Source organism: Strongylocentrotus purpuratus, unplaced genomic scaffold (genome assembly GCF_000002235.5).
Source record: "Strongylocentrotus purpuratus isolate Spur 01 unplaced genomic scaffold, Spur_5.0 spur5_scaffold_7, whole genome shotgun sequence".
Classification (NCBI taxonomy): domain Eukaryota; kingdom Metazoa; phylum Echinodermata; class Echinoidea; order Camarodonta; family Strongylocentrotidae; genus Strongylocentrotus; species Strongylocentrotus purpuratus.
This window is the reverse complement of record NW_022145613.1, coordinates 20,729,798-20,754,684: the sequence shown is the minus strand read 5'-3', so window position 1 is coordinate 20,754,684 and position 24,887 is coordinate 20,729,798. Positions and strand designations below refer to the sequence as shown.

Below are 24,887 nucleotides of genomic sequence, written 5' to 3'. Positions count from 1 at the left end.
ATAACATAACACACATCACTCATCAGGCGATAAAAAATTTCCCCTGACCATGCTCAAGAAATATTTGATTTTCTTTTAATCTAATAGAAAAAAAATCTTGTGACATGTGCATATCTAAAAACAACATTCTAAAGAAACATAATCTAAAAATGTCATGATAAAATTCAATTCGAGCGATTTTTAATATTTTTTTAAACTTGTGTTTATGCTTCCAAAAGTGCGCAAGACACATTTATCTGCATGTGGGATTGTTCACACAACGGTAGGGTGGCGTTACACTACCCTGACCGAAGCGGGCTACACGTGTTCGCGTACACGCTAAATATATAAATCAGCTGCTTTTGTTGTATTTTCAAACTCAGTTTAGTATTTGTTTCACGTTATAAATCTGCAAAACTAGGTAATTAAATCATCAGAAATATCATAATAAATTGTATGATAACTATCAATTCTCGTATCTTGCTCCATATTCAATAATGTACTACGATTTCGGGTGAAAGGTGTGAAATTAGGAGAAATTGGAAAAAATTACCTTATCTTTGAGGACTCGTAGCTTAAAATCTGCCCAACGAGACTTGTAAAACCAAATGATCAATTTGAGGAGAAAATGATGAGCAATCAAAATATATACATGAGATCATTAAAAAAAATTGTATTTTATTGCCATGACAACTTAAAAAAAAACCTTGAATTTTAAGTGTCGTAAAGTGACAAATAAGGTCATTTTCAGATCGCATTTAGAATATTTTGGCAAAAACAAATATGGACAAATAATATAGATTTGGACATGCTTGAGGTACAATCAAAAATCCTGGTTATCGATTCGACAGTTGTTCAGGGGGGAATGAATATGCATGAGATGAGAAGAGAAAAAGAACGTATTCACGCACAGAAATGTGAAATTTAGTGCGCAAAATGTCAGCGCCCTGGTAATGTCGAGACGCGCGTGCATACGGCGAGCCGTGCTGATACGTGGTGTGCTGTCGCAATGAATTTAGTATGTGTGTGAAGAGAAACACTTCCGTGTTCACTCCATCGCAGTGAATTTGCAAATGACGCATTTGCCGATGTGCGAGAGGTATTTATACGATACCCTTGCCATGCAGTATCGCTCGGCCAGTATTCGGTCAACGCATTGACATTCAGTGCTTTATCGCGCAATTGTGTGAAAATAGTGCGCAAATACGCTTCGCTCTTTGGCAACGGAGATACCACGCACTAATCGCGTGACCGAATTCTAATCGGCGCGACCGAATTCTGGGCAGAAAAATGCTCCTTCTTCTTTCGGAAGTATTTTGTATATCATTATTCTATATTTTAAGTGACTATAAAATCCTGTTAGAGGAATAGAGTAGTGGCTCCGGTCTGCGGCTGATCGGCGGGAACTGCCGATTCTATTTTTATTGGAATACTCACAGAATACTTCAATACCCTCAATAAAGAGTCCATATACTTACTTATTAAATAGAAGTCACAAATAACCTAACTGACCCACAGCGTGGTCAGCATTGACCACGTTTCGAAATGCTTCGAGTTCCCCGGTTTGCGGCACGCGTACGTCACAAAGCTTTATGGGGTACGTCACGATGAAAGCATGTACCAAATTACTACGGGTAACCCAAATTCTCATGTTTATCTGTTGCTACGGTAAATTTGTCAAGTTTTAAACAACTTCACCTTTTCCTCGAATGGATCATCCCATCCGGGGGTAAGTACTACTAGAAACTATCGGGTCATAGCGGGTACACACATCAGCACACATACCATCATACACGATCCCGCATGTTATGTGTGTATTAACACCCCCCGCCGCAAACCAGAAAAAACACGTAATTACGTGTAGCCTTAAGGGCTCTCTCGAAATGTTTTTTTAATGATATTATTCGAGAGAGCCTTAAACGGCTCCCATACCCCTGCACGGAGAGGCATGTAAACAAAACTCAAAAGTGGTCCAAAATCACACTTTCGCGCACCCGACCAATATTGGACAGTGGCTTTGATAAATTTTGTCGTAGTTTTGGTCTTAATTAGCGCTTTAATTTCAAAATCGGATCTAAAAATAACAAAATAAGAGCAATTTTCTTACCAGACCGATACAGCTCAGCTCCCTTTTCACGTGTACCGTGTGAATTCACGATGTCTACACAATGGTGATGACCTCTGACTTGCACTTCGTAAATGTGCTGCTTCCGTATAATGCGCTGAATAACACTCATACAGCGCATTATACGGAAGCAGCACAATTTACCCACAATTACGGAAGTGCCAGTCAGAGGTCATCACCATTGTGTAGACATCGTGAATTCACACGGTACACGTGAAAAGGGAGCTGAGCTGTATCGGTCTGGTAAGAAAATTGCTCTTATTTTGTTATTTTTAGATCCGATTTTGAAATTAAAGCGCTAATTAAGACCAAAACTACGACAAAATTTATCAAAGCCACTGTCCAATATTGGTCGGGTGCGCGAAAGTGTGATTTTGGACCACTTTTGAGTTTTGTTTACATGCCTCTCCGTGCAGGGGTATGGGAGCCGTTTAAGGCTCTCTCGAATAATATCATTAAAAAAACATTTCGAGAGAGCCCTTAAGGCTAATTACGTGCCGGTTTGCGGCCACCCCATGCAACTGGCCATGCGGTGGCACAATCAAATTATCTGCGATAGGAGACAGACCACAGCCATCATACTTCCACAAAAACATCAAATTTCACCTCCAATCGGACAAATATCGGACAAATAGAGCTACAATATTGATCCAGTCATGCCTCGATCTCTTAACTTAAAAGTTAGCACCTGCTGGAATTTTCATTGGCGACTGGTGCCGTAGATTTCCGACATCGCTGATGGATACTCCGTACCGACAGGAGCACCTGCTACGGACGTTTTCGGCAAAGCAGAACTTACCGTGGAATCCACGGTAGGTTTCAATGATTATTATCGAGTCATATTCATTTTATTTTTAAAACAAATACCCCTGGCCGCAAACCGGGCGATGCCGCAAACCGGAGACTCTACTCTAGATCCTCTAGATCTAAATTTCTTTTCTTTTGATGGGTAGATTGCCAAATAAAAGAGGTAAGAATTCAAAATATTAGTGACTTCCCCTTAAGTGACCGAATACTGGGCACTCTACCCTAGAGGTCTAGCCTATATGTTATTTTTAATTTGTGTTATTGCAGCAGTTATGAGGATGTAAAGAGTGAAAATCTCGTTGTATATCTCATTCATCGCGGTCCGGTCGAACCGAACCATTTGTTCCGTACAGTGCCTCACAGAAAGAGGTCCCCAGACTTCAGTCTCTATAATCGGAGGTCTAGTACTAGTAGTGGAGCCAGACGTAGATCTAGTCTCAGTGGAACAACCGACGATTAGAGAGACTGAAGCTTTCGGTCTAGACTAGGCCCTAGAGTAGAGTCTCCGGTTTGCGGCATAGCCCGGTTTGCGGCCAGGGGTATCACTTTTCAAAATAAAATCAAAATGACTCGATAATAATAGGGTGTCTGATCGCGCACCCAATGTTGTGTGCTAAAACCCTTCCCATAGAGATTGTACGCTTCCCTATGTGGTCTACGTGCATTGCGCGACCATCCAAAATTGGTCAATGATTTTATGAAAAAATTTGAAATTCAAACCTTTATAACAAATGATCCTGAAGGTGAAACTCAATAAATGAGGTGTCATATGAAAGAGCAGGTTTTTCTCCATATTCCCCATCGGGGCCACCCCCAGAATTCTAAAAATATCTTGGTCAAAACAGCGATTGAAATGTTGTTTGCATCCTAGCTCCAAAATTTGCCACTTTCCTGAGCTGCCGCCCCGCGGCTTAAAGGGGGTGGATCGCCAGTTTCCATGTGCAGAAGACCATAATTCGCTGACACCAGACTTGGTGGAAATACCATTAATGGGGGTACAAATTTGCACACAGCAAACCCATAGTCCAGTCAAGAATTACCCCCTAATCTCTCGGAGAGCTCGAGAGTCTTCGGGCAATTCAAAGCATTACATAAGGTCCAATGGTCATAAAACTCGAGGCTAACCCTGGTGATTGACAACACCTGTTATTGGGTAAACACCCGAACGGTGTCGAATTCCCCATGAGAGCCGACTACTCAGTGACTTTAAGCAGGGCTAGACGTAAGGATAATATCCAGATGCTTTTTTTTTTTCGCTAGCCCCAAGGGATCATTTGTTATAACAGTTTGAAAATACCCTTCCCACATTTTTGGAATCAGCTAATTAGGGAGGCGTGAGCTCCGCTCAGTCCAAACCATGGTTACATCGCGTAACATGTGCGCTTATAGTGAATGAAAGTATGGGTGGCCGTTCCCGCCATAGAACCCGGAAGTGAATACACGTTATAGTCAATGGCAATATCGCGGAGACATCTCCGCGATATTGCCATTGACTATAACGTGCATTCACTTCCGGGTTTTTTGTGCGACGAACGCCAACCATACTAGTCAATGGCACATGTCGCGGAGACAGCGTAGCTCAAGCTGCAAGTCGCGGATTGGCTTAGCAGCATGCGTACGATATGCATACGCTTGCATATCGCGCGATACAGCTGTTTTGGCTAAATTTAGCAAAACAACATCACTCTGCGTGGACGTCTTTTTCGTCGATTTAGACCAAAATGATATGAATATACCAGCGTTTTGGAGGGGCTGTTACTTTTGATAGAAACATCGGTGAGACTTGAAATTTGAAATGTATTATTCTGATATCATTTTTTATTCAAATATCAAACAAAAATGGTGAAAAACGATCCCAAATTGAAAATTGAAAAATCGTTCAGACACCCTAATAATAATCATTGAAACCTACCGTGGATTCCCCGGTAAGTTCTGCGCTGCCGAAAACGTCCGTAGCAGATGCTCTTGTCGGTACGGAGTATCCGTCAGCGATGTCGGAAATCTACGGCACCAGTCGGCGATGAAAATTCCAGCAGGTGCTTACTTTTAAGTTAAGAGATCGAGGCATGACTAGATCAATATTGTAGCTCTATTTGTCCGATATTTGTCCGATTGGAGGTGAAATTTGATGTTTTTGTGGAAGTATGATGACTGTGGTCTGTCTCCTATCGCAGATATTTTGATTGTGCCACCGCATGGCCAGTTGCATGGGGTGGCCGCAAACCGGTACGTAATTACGTGATTTTCTGGTTTGCGGCGGGGGGTGTTAATACACACATAACATGCGGGATCGTGTATGATGGTATGTGTGCTGATGTGTGTACCCGCTGTGACCCGATAGTTTTCTAGTAGTACGTACCCCCGTATGGGATGATCCATTCAGTAAAAAAGAGAAATTGTTTAAAACTTGTAAAATTTACCGTAGCAACAGATAAACATGAGAATTTGGGTTACCCGTAGTAATTTGGTATATGCTTTGATCGTGACGTAGCGCATAAAGCTTTGTGACGTACGCGTGCCGCAAACCGGGTTACGCACGGCCGCAAACCGGGCAACTTTTACGTCTTCTAAAGTGGACAGTACTGACCACGCTGTGGGTCAGTTACGTTATTTGTGCCTTCTATTTAATAACTAAATATATGAACTCTCTATTGACGGTATTGAAGTATTCTGTGAGTAATTGCATCAAAAATAAAATCGGCAATTCCCACTGGACGGCCGCACACCGAGCCGCTACTCTAGGCCTACTATAAACTATGATCTAGATTGATTTTATGATCATCTAGATTGATTTTATGATCTAGATTTGATTTTTTTGACTAGTCTAGTTCTAGTCTAGATCTAGTCTAGATAGATATAGACTAGTCTAGAGGTCTAGATCTAGAGTCTACTACCGTTAGGCCTAGATCTAGACCTCTACACATTTTGGGGAAAATGTCGCCACAACCGCTGTTTGATTTTTGTTTCAGAATCAGATGTCGCACTGAAGCTCCGACGCCTTCGGCGTCGGGGTCGGAGCTTCTTGAAGTTAGCACTGATCCAACCCGCGGTTTGAATCGTTTTCAAAATCTGGCTCTGGAGCTCCGACACCTTCAGCATCGGAGCTCCCTGGAGTTAGCTTAGCCTTAGGCCTAGATCTAGACTATGTTCTTCAGCTTCCTTACCTTTAAATTGTTACTGGTATCGGATGTCGGCATCGTGGTCCAAGCAGATCCATCTTTACCGATTATACAGGCCTTGTCGCAATGGGTGGTACCTGACGCATCTTTGGACTGAGCTATAAGATTGTCGACGTATGAATCCCAAGACATGTTTACGAAAGTTAATACAAGAAAACAGCGTCGAATTCGGGTAAATCGCCGACGTCGAGTATAGTACGGTACAAATGTGTAAACGCTGGTAGGCCTAGTGGTAGTGGTACGGGTTTCACACACAGTCTAAGCCTAGATCTACATCAATCTCGCATGCATGCTACCAAAAACCATTAACCTGATGGCCGTGCGTTAGATAGATCGTACATGCGTGTGTAACACATGCAAGTACCTGCTTGCGCGCGCGCGCATGCAGGTTTTGACGGGATATGAATGCATATGTCTCTACATGAAAAGGGAAGTTATACGTGACGTAAGGGACGAGCATTTAACATTTTGTCACTTGGCTCTGAGATTTTGAATCAGAGCCTCAAAAATTGAAGCAGATTCGTTCTTAAGTTTTGCACATATTGTTACCATTATTATATAATCACAACGCCAAGAGTTTATAAACGTAAATATGCTTTGGAAGGCCTAAATTGGCAATATATTAACAATTGCAAAACCCTCATTATTCGTTCAAAATTTGCAATTTTTTTCATTTTTTCGACCAAACTATTACCCAAGTTTATTGCTTTAAGAGACATTTTACAATGTATTACTATAAAATTTAGCATTAACGCTTATATATATATATTATTGTTGCCAATTTGAAGAACAATATATGATCAATTTAGCCCTGAAAAAAATAAAGCCTGTCGCGAAAGGTTAACACCACTGGTTAAAAAATAATAGCACTAGTTCGCGTACTACTAGAGTTCAGTGAATCTGTTCTGCATACTTTTTACTGGCAAACTGGCTACACTCGACTCTTACAAACGTAACCGCCCTTGCGCGCGCCGGTGGCTTGTTAGGGTGTAGCCAGCATTAACCAGAGGGCGCGCGTTCTGTTGCACGAAATTTGTGTTTTTTCCTATTGGTCATAACGCATGCGTTCATTATTCAAAGATGGAAGCTTAAGCCTGGGATGTTCAACCAGAGCCTGGAAAAGGGGGGGGGGGGGGGCTATTGGTCCAAAGCCATTTTAGGATCCAAAACACCACATAGATCATCTCATTTGGTCTCTATCCTACCGAGGGCTTATTTCCGCCAATTTATTTTTTATTTTTACGGCGTTATAACGCCCTAAATTACGGTGTTATAACGTCCTATCCTTTACTTTGGTGTGTTTTATTATGTGTGGTTCACCTCTTCATGCATTTATAATATATATATATATATATATATATATATATATATATATATATATATATATATATATATCTATAGGGTGAGCGGGGAGTGTTCGCCCTATTTTTTATATCACTCTTCTGAGAGCCGTCATTTCATATACGCAGGACTACCATGATTTTTCATGTACCAATTCATAGGTAATGTCTATAGCTAATATCCCACTCTCACTGCATGGGGTCAGGCACACAGTTTTCACAAAAACGAACTCATAAAGTCAATTACGACAAAAGGGCGAAACTGCCCCACTTACGACAAAAGGGCGAAACTGCCCCACCGCCTGGGGCTGGTTCGTCCGTTTGACGGGGTAGGTACGCCCTGTTAGGAAAAATAAATACACGAAACAAATATGGTGTTTTAAAACTTCAAAACATTTATTTAAAAGGAACCGACAGCCAACGAAATAATCCCTGACGAAGGATGGGAACAAATAAGCTGAACCAAGGTGTATTGGGCGTAGAACAGCTGGTGATAACACTAGGCGGACTCTGAAAAAGGAAAACAAAACTTATGTCAAAATAAATAAATATTATAATCATAGAATCAGATCAAGTTGGATAAACACAGTCGTCACTAAACTTTACTGAAGTTGCCAGGTAAGGGCGTGTATTTTCACTTTCATTAAAATCTAATAATTTTGAAGAGCCCCAAAGGTACATTGCTGAATGGGGTAAGTTCGCCCCTCAATGCGGGGCAAGTCCGCCCCCGGGTGAACATGACCCGCCAAAAACGGGCGAACTAGCCCCATGGGGCTGTTATCGTCGTTTACCTCGTTCTAGGCAAAATGTACAACTGATGTTGACTTGTTCCAACATTTTTTAATAGACACATACAGGGGCGTACGCAGGGGGGAGGGGGTTTTGGGGGTTCAAACCCCCCCCCTTTGGTTTTTTTTTATGTGTGTAAACCCCCCTAAAAAAAACAAAAAACCCCTCCCCCCCCCCTTTGGATTTATTTTTTAAAATTATTATTATTAAAAAAAATTAAAAAAAAAAAATGCCCACGTCTAACCTAAAAAAGGTGACCTTACCCCCCCCCCCCCCCCAACGAAGAAAAATGTCAAATTTTCAAATTTCGAGACCAAAAAAAAAAAAAAAGGGGGCAGTTTCCATCAATAAAAAAACACACAGAAAATGCAATAAATTTTCAATAATTAATTGCATTTTACCCCGGTCCCCAACATAAAAAATCTTCTGGACGGCCATGCATTATGGCTCAAGGCATGGGCACACAGAATAATTGCATGTTCTGTGTTTTTTTTAATATTTATGGAAACTGCCCCCTACCCTAGCCCCCGCTGTGTACAGTCATGGTTCAGTGACAAAGCAATGGCCTCGTAACTGTGAGGCCCCAGGATCAAAACCGTGTCGATGTGCTATATTAGTGCCCTTTTGTGGGGCATTAATCCTCATTACTGTCATTTATAACTTAAGGGCATAGGTCCCCTATTTGATAAGCATAGTAGCATACACATGCTTTAGCAGTCACGCAAAACACACATTGGCAAATTATTATTCAATAAAATCTGAGAATGTATACTATTATATAGATTTATTATTTTTAAATAATTTTTAAAATAATTCCATAAATTGGGATTAAAACAAAATATTCCACCTTTTTGAGCGACAGTTTACATGGCCTTGAAATGGAAATTTTAGCATACTTTTGTATATCAAAAAGCCATTGAATTGTATGTTGTACGGTGTGGCTAGTTTGTCATTACATCACCGGCGAAAGCTTTATCCAATCACCGCAAGGTATAGATTCGAGAGGTGGGCGGATTTGCCCCCAGGCCGGACTAACCCCGCTCTCCCCTACTTTGTGTCATAGGCCGTGCCCCCCCCCCCCGCCCCCGCTAAAAAAAGAGAGAAGGAAGGAAAAGGGAGAGAGGAGAGCTAAAAGGGAACAAGGAAGAAAAAAAAGAGAAGGGTGAAAAGAAGGAACATCAGTTGCGGTTAATCCCGCCAACAACGTATATAGCGGGGTAGGGCAGAAAGCCCTTGCTTCCCCCCAGCAAACTTAAAAGAGAGAAAAGGAAGGGAAGGGAAAGGAAAAGAGGAGAGAAGGGAAAGAAAAAAAAAAAGAGAAAGAAGAAAGGTAGGGGAGATCAGTTGCGATTTTCCCCGCCAACTAGGTGTAATTGGGGGGGGGGGGGGTGGGGGTGGCACTGGCACTGGCGTACTGATAGGGGGGGGGGGGCATGGGGGATATAAATTCAAACATGGTTTATATTTCTAATTCCATAACGGTGGTTAACAAATAATGCTTAATTAAATGACATAATTTTCCAAGAATTTTCCTCACTTTTCAGTAAATTGTACTTTTTTATGCTTTTTGAGATGCCTACAAAATTGTCAGGGCCCACGGAACGGCGGGAAGTTTATTAAAGAGAAAGAAAGAATAGTTAACTACCAGTGTCACAAAATAAGGAGGTACCAAGATATGCTCACCTGACTTTGATTAATTAAATGCCTTATAAACCCCTAAGCTTCCGAGGGCTCTGCCCCCTCAAGTGGATTCTACCTAGGGCCCTAAAGCGGGCCCTTAGATGCTCATCTGACGGTAATTGAGTGCCTTAAACCCCTGAGCTTCCTTGGGCGGACAAGGTATCAGAATAATTATGTCCATCTGACCGCAGGCGTGTAGCCAGGGAGGGGGAGGGGGCGGTTAGGACGGTCCCCCCCCCCCCCCAAAAAAAAAAAAAAAAAACGCGGCCGGCCAAAAAATAAACACAAACAAACAAGAGAGGAGAGAAAAGGAAGAGGACGTAGGAAGAAATAGGATTAGACAAAGAACATTTTTTGAAATTCAGACAAGGGTTAAGGGTCCAGAACGGTACAGCGAAATCGTCTTCTTTCTCTACTAATTTTAATTAAACGTCAAAGCTTCCGCGCTTCGAGAGGGGGGGGGGGGTAAACTGAATTCAGACAAGGATTAAGAGTCGAGAACGGTACAACAAATCGTCTTCTTTCTCTAATGATTTAATGAAACGTCAAAGCTTCCGCGCTTCGCGGAGGATGGAGGGGTTATAAGCACATTCTCATAACGGAAGACGAAAAGACCGTTGATAAGTAACATAAAATATATCATCTATAGATGCGTGCGAGCGTAGCTTTAGGGGAAACTGCTCCTAGTCGTTTGAAACTAGGGGCGCGTTTAAAAATGAGTGGAAAAGGGGACACTTATCAGAAAAGAAAAGGAGCATAATAATGTCAAAGTACAAAGACTAATTATCAGAGGTGAAAATGGGGTGCTTCATACACCCTCAAAAAGAGGCACTCACCAGGGATGAAAAAGTCAGTCATGAGCAGGCGCGTACGCAGGGGGGGGGGGGGGTGTTTGGGGGGTTAAACCCCCCCCTTTGGTATTTTTATGTGTGTAAACCCCCCTAAAAAAAACCTAAACCCCCCCCTTTAAATTTTTTTTTTTTTAATTATTAAAAAAAAAATTAAAATTGTTATCCCCATGGCTGACCTAAGAAAGGTGACCTTACCCCCCCCCCCCCAACGGAGCAAAATGTCAAATTTTCAAATTTCGAGACCAAAAAAAAAAAAAAAAAGTGTCCTCTTACCCCCCCCCCCCCCCCCCCCCCCCCCCCCCCCCCCCCCCCCCCCCCCCACTGAGCGACTTTTCGGCTGGCTGAGTCGTTGCGATTTTTTTTTGGACTTCCTAAAAAAAAAAAAAGTGTCCGCTTACCCCCCCCCCCCCCCCCCCCCCCCCCCCCCCCACTGAGAGCGACTTTTTGACCGGCGCGATTTTCAAATTTTCCAAATTTTTCAAATTTTGGACCCGATTTTAAAACCCCCCCCCCTTCAAAAAATCCTGCGTACGCCACTGGTCATGAGAATAGGAAATGTGCATTTGTTGGTGGAGATGAGGCCCCCATCAGATTTTCATAGGGGCATTTATAATAGGTGAAAAGGGCATTTATGAAAAGGGGATAGGTGAAAAGATGCATTGAAAGAAAATGGGCACCGATCAAATTTTAAAGGGGCATTATTTTATCATTAGGAAAAGTGGCACTTATTAGAAAGAAAAAGGGGCACATGGGAAAATAGAAGGTGCTTTTACTGAGTTAAAATGAGGGTAGTTATTAAAAAGGGAAGGGGCACTTTTTACAAAGGAAAAGGGGCACTTGTCAAAGTGAAAAGAGGCACTTCTCCTACCTGAAAAGGAGCACTTTATTAGATATTAAAAAGGGCACTTATGAGAATTGAAAATGGACACTTATTGCAATGGAAAAATGGGAACTTGTCGAAGTAAAAGGGTCACGTGTCCAAATAAAAGGGGCACTTATATCAGAGTCGAAAAGGGGCACTTAATTGTCAAAGTAAAAGAGGCACTATTCCTATATAAAAAGGGGCACTTCTTACAAAGTTAAAGGGGCACTTTCCTATCAAAGAGGGGCACTTTTGGGTGCTTGAAAAAATGGGGGCACTTCCTCTCCCCCCCCCCCCCTGCCCCCCCGGGTGGGCCATACTTTGTGTAATACGGCCGTACACCTTGGTGCGCACGCAGGGGTTTTAAAGTGACACACTGGTTATTGAGACTAAAGACCTACTTGTTCAATACCCTGCCTTCAAAAGGGAATAATTTTTATAGGAGTACATTACAATACTTCGTTGTAACTTTTAAGGGGTTTTACTAATTATGAACATTGGGCAAGATTGTTTGAGTGTGATGAGAAGGTTTTGGACTTGGTGATGGTAAGGGGCTAGTGGGGGGTGGTCGGTAAAGGGGATATACAGGAGTATACATTACCTACTTGCTTTAGTTAAAGGGTTCTTATAAATTATGAACAGTGGGTAGGATTGTTTTGGAATAATAAGAAGAGGCAAGGCATATTCATGTAGCCTGGATGGTAAGGGACTAGCGGGGGGGGGGGGGGGGGGTGGGGGGTTTGTTAATAGGATATAAAGGGGGCAACCGTGAAGGCCACCGTTTACGCCTAAAAACGTCAAAGGGGTTACCATTGACGTTTTTCTTTTTCTTTTTTAACAAAATCAAAAAAAGTTCTTTGATTTCGTTGAAGTGTGCATACATTTATTTACCTGACCTGCTATTCCCTAATCCCTAACGCTCAAAGGGATAGTTGAGTTCAAAGTGCATGGTTATTGCTTTTATTCTTATTAATGACATTGCTAGTGCCCTTTTAAAACCTAAAATTGCTATGAAAGTAGTTTTATACCCCAAAATGTGTGAATTTAGATTGAATACGATCATACCAATTCAGCTCCACTTTTAAAAAAATACGGTGACCTTTAAGAGTCGTACTGGTTTTCAACTGGTAAATCAACTGGTAATTATCTACTGGTTTTCAACTGGTAAATCAACTGGTAATCTTACTGGTTTTCAACTGGTAAATCAGCTGGTAATCATCTATTGGTTTTCAACTGGTACTCATCTACTGGTTTTCAACTGGTAATCATCTACTGGTTTTCAACTCGAATCAACTGGTAATCATCTACTGGTTTTCAACTGGTAAATCAACTGGTGATCATCTACTGGTTTTCAACTGGTAAATCAACTGGTAACCATACTGGTTTTTTAAATGGTAAATCATGCAACTGGTAATCATCTACTGGTTTCAACTGGTAAATCAACTGGTAATATCAACTGGTCTCAGATGTCAACTGGTATTTCTACTGGTTTCCAAATTGTATCAACTGGTACCAGCAGTTGAGACCAGTTCAAACCAGTAGATATCAGTTGAAAATCCTTACTGGTTTCAACTGGTATCAACTGGAATTTCGACCTGGATATTCACGTATGAATTTTTTTTTCCCAAAACCCCTTACTTTAGACGTCAGCCAATCAAAATCAGTGACTCAAAACAAAATATGAATATGCATAGTCATACCTCAAAGATTTATAAAAATGTAAAACCTACTTACATAAATATAATTTAATTTTTCCTTTAGGTATTTTTCTATACCCTTAGAAATGCATAATTATTACAAAATTACGGTTAAATATAAGGTTTTTAGTTTGATTGTCAAAATAAATAAAAATGAGTTTTTTAAGCTTAGCTGTGAACGAGGATTTGCTAAATCGAAAAATTTGTTTACATTTCTACTTTCATTTTTTCTGTCATCGTGACTCAACCCCCAAAATGCGGAATTTTTCATGTGATTATTTTTTAAAAGCAAAATGTCACGGTTATGTTGTTAATATTAGTCTTAATGTATCTGTGAATTCAATTGTTGTCAAAACCATTGTCTGTACTACAGTGCTAGATCTTCTGTAGTAGGATCTACATCAACATTTAAACAAATGAACTTCAAATTTAATGGTGCTTTTTTTTTACTTCTTTTTTTGTTTTTTTTTTTTTTTTTTTGGTGAATGATGATTATATTAATTGATCTAATCATAATGAAATTTTAGATTGATAAAAAGGAATGAACTGCCTAATAATAGTATGACTATTAATTAGAATAGTCATAGGGGGTCTACTATTATTATTAGGCAAATAAGGCAATTCAGTCCTTTTTATGACCTGCGTAATACTAGTATGACTAATAGTCATACTATTATTAGGCAGTTTATTCCTTTTTATCATTCTGAAATTTCATTATGATTAGATCCCAATTAAATCATCATTCACCAAAAAAAAAAAAAAAAAAAAAGTAAAAAAAGAGCACCAGAAAATTTGATGACAAATATGGGGGCTCAGCCTCAGGGAAAAAACTGCTCCCCCCCCCCTCACCTCTCAATATCTCTTCTTTGTCTTTCTCTCCTTCCATAGTCCATACCCACATCTATACAGCTAGTCTATATGTTATAAATTCATATGTTGAAAATTTCTCAAAGAAAAGCAGACACTACATGGTTTATTGTTCAGTCTTCAGTTCTTTATTCCATGGAAAATGTCCTGTATACATATTGTTCATTGTCTGTTGTCTGAGTACATATATTTTTAAAAAGCAGATGTGATGTTTCAGACCATAAGGTCTAAATTTTTTACTTCCTGTTTTATTGCACAAGGATAATATAATTGATTAGTGTCTACAAACTTGTCTGAGTTGTCACCGCAATGCATAACCAGCTGGGAGTAGACTAGTTCTTCGCCAAAGCCTGGACCTGACAGTGGGCCGACAGACCACGGGAACAAGAATAGAACGAAATAAGTCATAAAGCTTTAAACCAGAGGAGAATAATGAGCTAATGAAATAGCCTCTCTCAACAGCTTATTGTTGCTATTAAGTCATTAATAATTCAATTGTAGGCCTACAGTCAGTAGTGGTTACTATATACAACAGGTAGCCTTAACTGCATGTGCATGATGTGCCAATTAGGTCAGTGCACTCAATTCACAGTAGGCAAAATATTTAAAATTCTGCCAAGAAACTACTGCCTGTAAATAGCTGTAGCTGGCTAAAAAGATGTGCCTACCTTTTGTGATTTTTACATACATATACTTCTTAAAATTGTTTACATTGATAATGCATATACCGTATGTACTTGCTTGGAAGCGCAAGCAAAGCCATGCATGTGCAAGAAGTTCAGGCAGACCTTTAGCTTTGATCCTATACTATTCACAATAGCATTTTTCATGTACATGAATTAACTATTACTGATACCCCTTATCTTGCAGTGTATTCAGACAGAAATGGACCAACAAGGGCAACCTGTATCACATAGTGGCAGGATTGGACCAAGCCAAGTGGGTGCGTATGAAGCCTGTGACGTGTACACAAATTTTTGTGTATTCGTTCTTTAAAAAACTACACATGAACCATTTTTAGTGTCCGTTTGCATGCAGTCTAGAATGGGTGTAAAAAGTTGTTGCTAAACTAAATGATATTCCCCAAAATCTACATTCAATAACTTTTATTCAAGATCATGCTAAAATAGGTGAAATAGCTTAGGTCTATATCCAAGGTCTACGTCTATGCATCACGCACAAAGTTGATATCGTGTTTATATTTTCTGTCAAATATCTCGTATGCACTTATTGCACGGAACACGGAAGTGGCATGCACACTCAAAACTCACTGGGTCCATAGCAACCCTCGTTGTACCGTTGTACTGTTGTACAAGAATCATTTTGAAGCCTAATCTCGGCCTTACGCAATTCAGCTTAATTCGGAATGTGTAATTAAATCAGAAAAAACATATACAATGCGGTCACATATGCGGTCACATATGCGGCCATGAACAAGTGTGTTATCATATACAAGAAGAACTAACTCTTGTTCTCTTCTTTCCCATAACAACGAGGGTTGCTGTGGACCCAGTGAGTTTTGACAGTATGAAGGAGTATGTCTAGGGAATTATTAAATCCTCTAAGATCGGATTCAATTGTATTGAGATGAGAGTGTAGACTCTCAATTCCCTGCTCTCCCATCAACCCAAATGGTGCTCTCCACCTCCTCAGCCATGGTATTATATGGTCTTCAGTCAAATGAAGTTTAGGGGGTTTGTTTCAGTTGGCCATTTCTCCCGGAAAAAGATGAGGTATGCTTTGATGTCATGGTCTGAAATGATAATTTTAGAAGGCAATTATAGCATAGCAGATAGTTTAAGAATTGTTGATATATATTTTATTTCATTTTTTTAAAGTAATTATAATTTTATGTTATGCCTATACGTTCTGAGTTCAAAGTGCCCTTGAATGACTTTATCTTTTTTTTCTTTTTTTTTCTAAAAGGATCTACAAACTCAAGTGGAACACATATTATGACAGGTTGGCCAACATCATTGTAGCATGAAGGTTTGAATCAAGTCTGCCACAAATAAAGATAAGTTCTGTGACAGTGTGTTTTTTGCAGTAGGCATATTTATTGAGGCAAAAATTAAAGTAGCAAAAACATGTATAGAAACTCACCAAGTTGGGAGATGTCTTCGTCAGTCATGAAATGCTTCAAATTAAAGGCCCTGTGGCACCTGCCATAAAGATTCAGCAGAGTCCTGTAGGATGCAGCAACTTCTTCTGCTTCCTCTTTAAGGGACGGGCAGAGTTTGGTTGTTGTTTCCACGATTGCTGTTGTAATAATGGCAATGTTCTCCTCCTGTTTGGGATAGAAATAGATTTTAACAAACGTATAAGCCTGAAATGGAGAACAAATATACTGGCACTTCAATTGTAACTTTGACTTCATTTGAAGTGTGTTATTTAATTTAATTCTTCAATTTAAGGTTTGCATTTTCGTACATGATTGTTATTGAGAGTAAAAAGTGAAAATATACCTTCAAGCATTTGTGGACATGGTTCCCGACAAAGGACTTGCCAAGGTACGCCTGCCTCTTAACTTGCATCCCCTGCAGGGCCCTGTCTAGTGATGCAGCAACGGGTCCACTGCCTTGAGGGACCTTTGGTAGCTTTTTGACTTCTTTTTCCTGTAAAAAAAAGGAGAAAATGTATTGTTGGTAGAAGATAAGAATGATATCATGATAAGTATAATATGTGGGGGGGGGGGGGGGGGTTTCGTATGGTTGACAGAAGAATAGTTACCAATTGTTTCTTTTCCTTTCCTTATCTGCTGCAGCTTCTTGCAACATCTTCACTGGCTGACTCTCATCAGGATAAAGAGTGACGAAGCAGGAGAGCTGTTCCAGCAAATCTTTCTCCTCGGATTCTGCTTCAGTGATTTTTCTGTGTAGAGATTGGTGCTGGATGAGGCATGCAAGTCCTTGCAGGTTCACTTCAGGTATTGTTGCTGCATGCGACAGCTGCTCAGCAATCTTGACATCCAGTTCATGGCACTGTCTCTCCATGCTTATGACATGCTTGTAGAAGAGGCCCAGACTAATATGGAGCCCTGGGGGACATACCTGTAAAATTGACCCATATCAATTCAGATTAGGACACTCAAAAATATAACATTCATGTTTACTTTTAATAAGTTTAGTTTAGAAAGCTCACAGCTGTGAGTATACAATGCTATAGGTTGACTTTATTATGAAGAGTTTTGTTCAGCATATTGTTAATTGAAATTTAATTTCTTACCTGATCTATAGGAATTCTGAAGAGGCTCCCTCACTACATTGAAGTGTAGCTTAGCCACTTCGTCTGTCTTAAATTCCTCTAGGTTCTTCTGCAGACTTGACAAAGTTCTGGATGGACTGGGTCCCCGGACATGTTGAGGAACCACCATCTGAGCCTTGGCGATTTCACAATATAGACAGCAGTTCCGTCCTAAGGATGTAAGTTATAAATACAATTAATGCCTTGATATATATGTAGGGAATTGTTAACTAACATACATATACAGATTGAGAGTATGTTTAGTCCAATTGACAATGTACACATATGGAAGATATGTGTTATTTTTATTACAACCAAATCATATTATTTACTCATACCATTTGGCCCTGTCAGGAACTCGTAGTCCCCACACAGAAACAGACGGAGTGTCTTTCCTCTGAAAAATAAGAGAAAATTAAAAATCATGAGACAATTTGTATTTATTTTGTATTGTATTATATTATAATCACACACTTTCATTGAGAAAGATTGTGACAAATATTTTTTTTTTTAGAAATAGTTGTTCTAGTATGAGTCAGTTTTTGTATAGGGAAAAGATTAGGGAGAGATAAAATATCCTGGGAAAAATTATTAAATTTCTTCACTTCATGTTCATATCTCCACGTGGTTGCCATGAGCATATCCACCTGCTGTGAAAACTCCTGAAGGGCAAGGGAGAGGTTGAAGGTGTTGTCCCCAGCTTTGAACACAGCAACAATGACTGTGTTCCTCAAACTGTTCGGGTTGGTTAAGTTGGCCACTTCAATAGCCAGTTTAAAAGAACTCCCGCCTTTATCACCTCCAAGTTTGAGCCAAATCTCGTTGTTAGGAATTCCATGGCTCCAGGTTAGGAGATTCAGCCTGCAAATAAGGAGTCGTCATTAATTGAATTAAAAGGCCAGTACGGAAAGACAAGCATTAAAATTATGAAGCTAAAATATGGTGCTAGCATTGTGAAATGAATTTATTTCATAAATAAAATAGTGATTTGGACTGAAATAGATTGTTATGTATACATACTTGTCGTAGTCTTCTAGAAGCTGTAGCACTTTGTGCTGAAGACCGAAACAATTACCATAGGGGCTCTCAAATACTCGATGCAATGGAGGTCATCATTGTGGAACTGAAAGGGCAGCCACTTGCCAACCAGATTATCCCCAATTATTTCTGCTTGCTGAGCTCTACTGGCCTTTTCTTCCTCCGAAAGGACTTTCCGCTCTTTCAACCATCTGGAATGAATAGATAGGTAATGGTGTTTTTCAATAATGTAATTCAGCCTCAAGTTAACATAATGGCTGCTATTAGTTCATGATGTCTGTGTTTACCTTTTCAGCTTTCTGTGTCTTGTCCAGCTGAGACCAAGTCCAACCTTCAAGTCCAGCATTTCACCATCTGGAATCCGAATGGATGTGCCAGTCATTAGTGAGTCCAGATCTGATGCTAGTTTCCGGAACTTTACCTCATGGGTTAGTTGGGCTAATGTTGCTCCTCCACTCGTTAAGTCACGAGCCTGCAGTAACGTCTCTGAGCGATGTCTTAATGTTGATGGAGCACATTGATCTGAAGAAACTTGGGCTTTGTGCATAAGCACTGTTACTAGTGGCTTGTTAAAAAAGACAGATCAGATATGCCATTAGTTTATTTTTGGCTGAAAAAGGGGGATGTTGAATACTTGTCCGTCAAATTATATCATATTTTAGTAACAGTGTGGCCAAATTAGGCGTGGGGGGGGGGGTGGTGGTTGCTACAGAATATTTTAAATACATTCCTGCATATAAGGAAGAACACCCACTGCTATATATTTCTTATTTTTCTTTTTCTGGGCTGCCAAGGGGGGGGGGGGGGGAGAGGGCATATGCATAACAAAAGGGAGGCTTGATTTTTAATCTTTTTATTACTTGATTGAGATATTTTGGATGTGTGTTGCAACTTAATAAATTTTAACATACACATATTGTATTGTACACATTTTTAAAATTACAGTCCACTTCAATTATTAGGAGGATTTCAGGACCAAGCCAATTTATAAACAAAATTTTGTTTTTTCTGAACACATAGACACATGTGCGCAGGTTTGAATTCGGAATTGGGAAAACTGCCTCGTTTTAATGAAATCTTGTTGTATCAGCGCTCATTATAATTGAAGTAGACTGTATATACTTCTCTTGAGAACCTATCATGATCGTATGAATAAAATATAAAGTGAAAATCCATTTTAAGTTAGTTATGAAACACATTTTATTATAAAAAATATAATTGCTCAGAAAAATTTTATCCTCGAACATGTAATGTAGATAATTAATACATATATAAGAGATCTGATGTAAGGAAATACATGATATAAAAGCTAATTTCTCTGGTCAAAATGAAATCAATTTGCTTTGTTTTTGTATTGACTACTGATATAACAAGATACCTGGTACATGTAAAACAAGCAAACTTTGTCCAGTTCCAAGGACCTCATTTTGGGGATTTTCCACTGAAGGCTTATATTAATTTAGTGAATACGCAGATCTTGTATGAATCATGCATTATAATAAAATTAGAATCATATTAATTTTATGAATACATATATTATTTTATGTTTACCTTGCCCTTTGTGTGAAAAGTTGCTGTGCCATCGTTAGATTCTTTTAACTTCTCTTTAAAAATGGCCGTACCCAACAAGTATTTTTCGATGCGGGAGAGATTTGTTGGTGTGACATGTGTGTGTTTTGCGTATGTGTGATCATGTGTGTCATGTATACAAGTGTGTATTTTAGCGTTGATGTATGGTAGGTTTGTATTGCAGACTGTGCATATGATGTTGTGGAGTGTATTGTGTCGAGGTGAAACTGTGGTATTAGTGTGACTGATGTGTAGTGAATTGGTGTTTGACAGGTACAACATGGAACACTGACACGACTTGCACTGACAAAGGACTTATGTACACAACTCAAACAAAATACATGCTCACATGAACCCACACATGGATTAACCAACACATTATTATACAGTTTACACAACATGAAATGATCTGACGAGATAATTTGGACATAGAATACGCAAGACAATTGTTAAAAGTGCTGAAAAATGGGCTGACATTGAAATGGCTGGATTTGGGGTCTGCCAGTTGACTTGGTTTTGGGGGGCCTCGATCCCACCCTTAGCTGGTATCATTAGGTTACATGTAGTGCAGGCCTCCTCCGTTCGTTTGTGTTTTGTCCAATCATTTTTCGGTTTCCAGTCATTGATTTTGTTGCGCCTATTGGAATTACTTAGCTTGCAATAGCATTTATGACAGAAAGATTTGGGGTGAATTACATGATCATTACAAAATTAAAATCAGAATTGTCCCACAAATGTTGGTAGACCTCTAATTACAAACAAAATAAGAATATCCAGAGCTGATATTATATAGCCTACCCCCACAAAACCTACACAATTTGCTGAGAGCAAGCTTATGGGCGTCCTACCCACTCATCTTCCCCACACGCACACGTACGTAAACAAAAAGTGACCCTACTTTGACGGCAAATTCTGATGAAAAAAAATGAAAAAAGCTATAATCTAAGTTTATAAACTATTAACTCAGTATTAAAAAAAACTTAATACACCAATAGATAGTACAGAAAAACTCAAATAAGAATATAGCTGAGGTTTGAAATGAAATGAATAAATGAAATGATAATTTATGTACTTAAATGACTCTTGTAACTCTCCCCTCGTACGTGAACTGAAGGTCCGACGTACGAAGGGATTACTTAATTTTTATATCATTCGCCTGGCCCTGAATTTCCCGGGGCCCCTTGGGAACCTCTTACTCATGCATATTCATCGTTTGTTCTGACCTCTTAGCCAATCATTTCTCTTTTATCCATGCCTTCTCTAAAGCTGGAACCTCCTCACGTCGTCCCTAGCAACCTCAAAAATTTAAATGCCTCGCCAAATGAAGTGCGCCTCGCACGCTAAAAGCAGAGACAATGTAAACAATACACCAGTTTACAGTTGTGTGCGCCATTTTAAACAAAGCCAATGACCTAGAGGTCATGTATTTATGCGTAATTAAGATTGCGCCCATGCAAATTTATGATAATATCACTGCCTGCGCGCTGCGTTGTGCGCGCATATCATCATTTGCATGGGCGCAATCTTAATTTACGCATAAATACCAGAGGTCGACTTATTGGCCCCGGAACAGGGCCAATACACCAGTTTACAGTTGTATCAGTGCGCATGAGCAGACATGTTGACCTCGGGTAATTGGCCCCGGAACAGGGCCAAATTGGCCCTGTTCCGGGGCCAATGACCTCTGACCTCTGGTATTTATGCGTAAATTAAGATTGCGCCCATGCAAATGATGATATGCGCGCACAACGCAGCGCGCAGGCAGTGATATCATCATAATTTGCATGGGCGCAATCTTAATTTACGCATAAATACATGACCTCTAGGTCATTGGCCTTGTTTAAAATGGCGTACACAACTGTAAACTGGTGTATTTGGCCCTGTTCCGGGCCAATGACCCGAGGTCAACTGTCTGCTCGATCATGCGCACTGATACAACTGTAAACTGGTGTATGGAGCGCTGCACCACTGATCTCTACGGAAAATAGAGATCAGTGGCTGCACTAAGCTGACGTACGTCTATGGCGCGCGCACGCACACGTATACGTGTGTACGTGTATGCATCAAAGACGTTTAAACAAAGACGTTTAAATATAATTACCAGACGGAAAGCAGCACGCGCGGAAACCATGCAGACGAATGGGATTAGGCTCGCTCCGCCTCTTTTGGATCATTTGAAGACAAAATAAGCACCCGAGGCGGCTTTTTGATTGGATAAGAGCCTCATGAATATGTATTTTATCGATAGTATCGTTTAAGAAACCGGATAATATTTGACCTCATTGCGTCACTTTAATTATGCAGATTTATCGCTACTACACTCGCACAAACTGAGAAGATTTAGTTCATTGAGAATGGGTGAGTAATTGATTGAAATATATAGTTTAAGTGAATTTAGTCATCAATTTTGAAAAAGCTACAATATTCTTCGTGATCTACGGTAATTTCGTTTCATAATTGAGACAGTTCTCAACAGATTGTTTGGGAAAACACTAGGAAAATATTGCTCTTGAAATTGCACTTCGATTTTTATCGTCATGAAGTAGTTTGACTGCGGTTTGCCGTCATTTCACCCTAGTACTCCAGTTAGGGACCCGGGGTTTCGGTGCTCATTTGCATCAAGATCAAACTTTCAAATCAAGTTTTATTTCAGATTTGATCGTAATCATGAATCTAATTCACCAATCATCGATTGAGTTTAAATCTAGATTTAACGTTACACCTTAAAATAATCTATGAAGCATGATTTTTTGATAATCCAAGTGGATTAATTCTTGTTAAAATCTTTAGTAGATGTGGACCCTGATTGCTTTATGAAGGGGTGACCAAAGTTCGCGGACATTTTAGAACATATTACAAAATGTGATATTCGATCTATGATTTCTCACATTCTACACAACTTTATTTATTTCAATTATTACCAAATGGACGGCAAAGTTTTTTTTACTACAGATTGGTTCAACTAGAAAAATTTACCGTCGAAGGATTTCGGAGATATCGCGATCTAAAAATTCGATGTCCGATCGTGCGCGCGCGCTGCATCTAAAAAAGTCATAAAAACAATGAGACCTATAACTTCACGCACGGTGGTTTACAGTTGATTTATCAAAAAACGCGATCCATCAAAAATAAGGTAATATCATAATTTGCAAGGCAAGATATCGTACAATCAGTTCGTACCACTCTTTACTTACAATTTTCAGGATTTCTGATCTCAAATGAAGATTTCCAGACCCTTATCGGTAAGTTGATAATTTTTTCGGAACGGACGCAAATAACTGCAAAATTTGCCGATCTTTTGTCAATATTTTCACAATTTCGCAACCAATTCTAAAGAAAATTTCGTTTCTGGGTAATTTTAAGACCCTCTTTCCATTGGTGATATCAGATTTTCGAAATCTTACCGATTTTTTTGAGAAAGCGAACTTTGGTCACGCCGGCGAACTTTGGTCACACCGCCATACTTATCATCAGTGCCATCCGTTCGCTCATAGTATAGTTGCACCATCGGTACGCGGTTAGCCTATAATCTAGGCGGAGCGCCGAGCTTTTTTCTTTGCTGCTAGACTAACCCTAAGCAGAACGTCTGATACGGCCAGGCGCGTAGCCAGGGGGGGGGGGGGGGCGGTGGGGGCGGTCGCCCCCCCCCAAAAAAAACGCCGGCCAAAAAAAAAAAGAGAGAGAAAGAGAAAAAAAAAGAAAGAGGACGTAGGAAGAAAAAGGGAAAAGGAGTCGAGAACGGTACAATGAATCGTCAAAGCTTCCGCGCTTCGCGCGGGAAGGGGAAACTGAAATATAAGTCGGGAAAGGTACAACGAATCGTCTTCTTTCTCTAATAATTTAATGAAACGTCAAAGCTTCGCGCGAGAGGGGGGGGGGGGAACAGAATTCAGACAAGGATTAAGAGTCGAGAAAGGTACAACGAATCGTCTTCTTTCTCTAATAATTTAATGAAACGTCAAAGCTTCGCGTGAGAGAGGGGAGGGACTGAATACAGATAAGGATTAAGAGTCGAGAGAGGTACAACGAATCGTCTTCTTTCTCTAATAATTTAATGAAACGTCAAAGCTTCGCCCAAGGAGGGGAGGGACTGAATTCAGACAAGGATTATGAGTCGAGAAAGGTACAACGAATCGTCTTCTTTCAAAGCTTCCGCGCTTCGCGCGGGAGGGGGGAAACTCCCCCCTTCCTGCACCCACCCCCCTAGGGAGCGCGCTTTGCGCGCTCTTTAAGTGATTCGCACGCTTCGCGTGCTCACTACCGCCCCCCCCCTAAAATGAAATCCTGGCTACGCGCTTGGATACGGCGAGACTACGAACCGTGAGTCGCTAAGCGGCTCACCGCCTATAATCACTGGTCTAGCTTTAGTCGTTGTTTTTTTTTATTATCGACCATGATCCGTGGCAGTTTTTTCGTACGAAAAAACCTCATGAATACGAAATGAACTCACCAATCAGAAACACGTATGGAGAAGAGTCTATGCATATGCATATTATAAATCACGTGACATTACGTCATTTTCTTCATCCAAGATGGCGGGTAGTTCATGCGACGACGATCTTCTGCGAGAAAGTTTATCATATGCGGCCCAACAAACTAGGCATTCCTAATGAAAATTCAGAGAACTGCAGGAATCCGCTATTCGTAGCGTTATTGAAGCCGGCAGGGATATTTTTGTTGCATTACCTACTGGTTTTGGAAAGAGTGCAATATACCAAGCAATCCCCTTGTGCTGTGATTTTCTATGCGACCACGGATTCTATGATCATGATGACTCGAGACTATTTAGCGGTCCATTCAAAGCAAGGGGGAACCACTAATTTGTAAATTTGATACGATAATTGTTTTACCATACAAAGAT

At 40.1% G+C, this 24,887-nt stretch overlaps 3 protein-coding genes and 1 long non-coding RNA gene across 4 annotated transcripts in view; 1 reads left to right on the top strand and 3 right to left on the bottom strand.

Annotated features, from left to right (window-relative positions):
• Window positions 1–6,372, bottom strand: part of Coel1 (profilin) — a gene marked incomplete at both ends in the record, with an annotated part of 28,110 nt that extends 21,738 nt beyond the window's left edge. The window contains 1 exon segment of the mRNA NM_214595.1: window positions 6,076–6,372. Within this exon segment, the coding sequence (NP_999760.1) occupies window positions 6,076–6,222 (147 nt within the window).
• Window positions 6,373–15,616: 9,244 nt separating this feature from the next.
• Window positions 15,617–16,786, bottom strand: LOC115918350. The gene is made up of 3 exons (XM_030974813.1): window positions 16,642–16,786; window positions 16,280–16,463; window positions 15,617–15,929 (listed from the first exon to the last, which is right to left on the bottom strand). The coding sequence occupies exons 1-3, from the start codon at window positions 16,708–16,710 to the stop codon at window positions 15,853–15,855; spliced, it is 330 nt and encodes a 109-aa protein (XP_030830673.1). The 5' UTR covers window positions 16,711–16,786; the 3' UTR covers window positions 15,617–15,852.
• A 140-nt stretch (window positions 16,787–16,926) lies between these two features.
• On the bottom strand, window positions 16,927–17,441 carry LOC115920002. Its single transcript, XR_004062113.1, has 2 exons — window positions 17,402–17,441; window positions 16,927–17,226 (listed from the first exon to the last, which is right to left on the bottom strand). It is a non-coding gene; the product is annotated as an uncharacterized LOC115920002 (long non-coding RNA).
• LOC753887 lies at window positions 16,941–19,028 on the top strand. Its single transcript, XM_001177344.4, has 3 exons — window positions 16,941–17,102; window positions 17,484–17,598; window positions 18,753–19,028. Exons 1-3 carry the CDS (start codon window positions 17,069–17,071, stop codon window positions 18,976–18,978), a joined length of 375 nt encoding a protein of 124 aa, XP_001177344.2. The 5' UTR covers window positions 16,941–17,068; the 3' UTR covers window positions 18,979–19,028.
• Window positions 19,029–24,887: the final 5,859 nt, after the last annotated feature.

Bases quoted from the DNA above. Each gene is read 5' to 3' on its own strand.
- LOC753887 (XM_001177344.4), top strand. From the start codon at position 17,069: ATGAGGCATGCAAGTCCTTGCAGGTTCACTTCAG. The intron at 17,103-17,483 runs GTATTGTTGCTG...AAATTCCTCTAG, and splicing joins TCCTTGCAGGTTCACTTCAG to GTTCTTCTGCAGACTTGACA. The intron at 17,599-18,752 runs GTAAGTTATAAA...TTACCTTTTCAG, and splicing joins AGCAGTTCCGTCCTAAGGAT to CTTTCTGTGTCTTGTCCAGC.
- LOC115918350 (XM_030974813.1), bottom strand. From the start codon at position 16,710: ATGCAAGTTAAGAGGCAGGCGTACCTTGGCAAGTCCTTTGTCGGGAAC. The intron at 16,464-16,641 runs GTATATTTTCAC...TATCCCAAACAG, and splicing joins ATGTCCACAAATGCTTGAAG to GAGGAGAACATTGCCATTAT. The intron at 15,930-16,279 runs GTGAGTTTCTAT...TTATCATTTCAG, and splicing joins CGAAGACATCTCCCAACTTG to ACCATGACATCAAAGCATAC.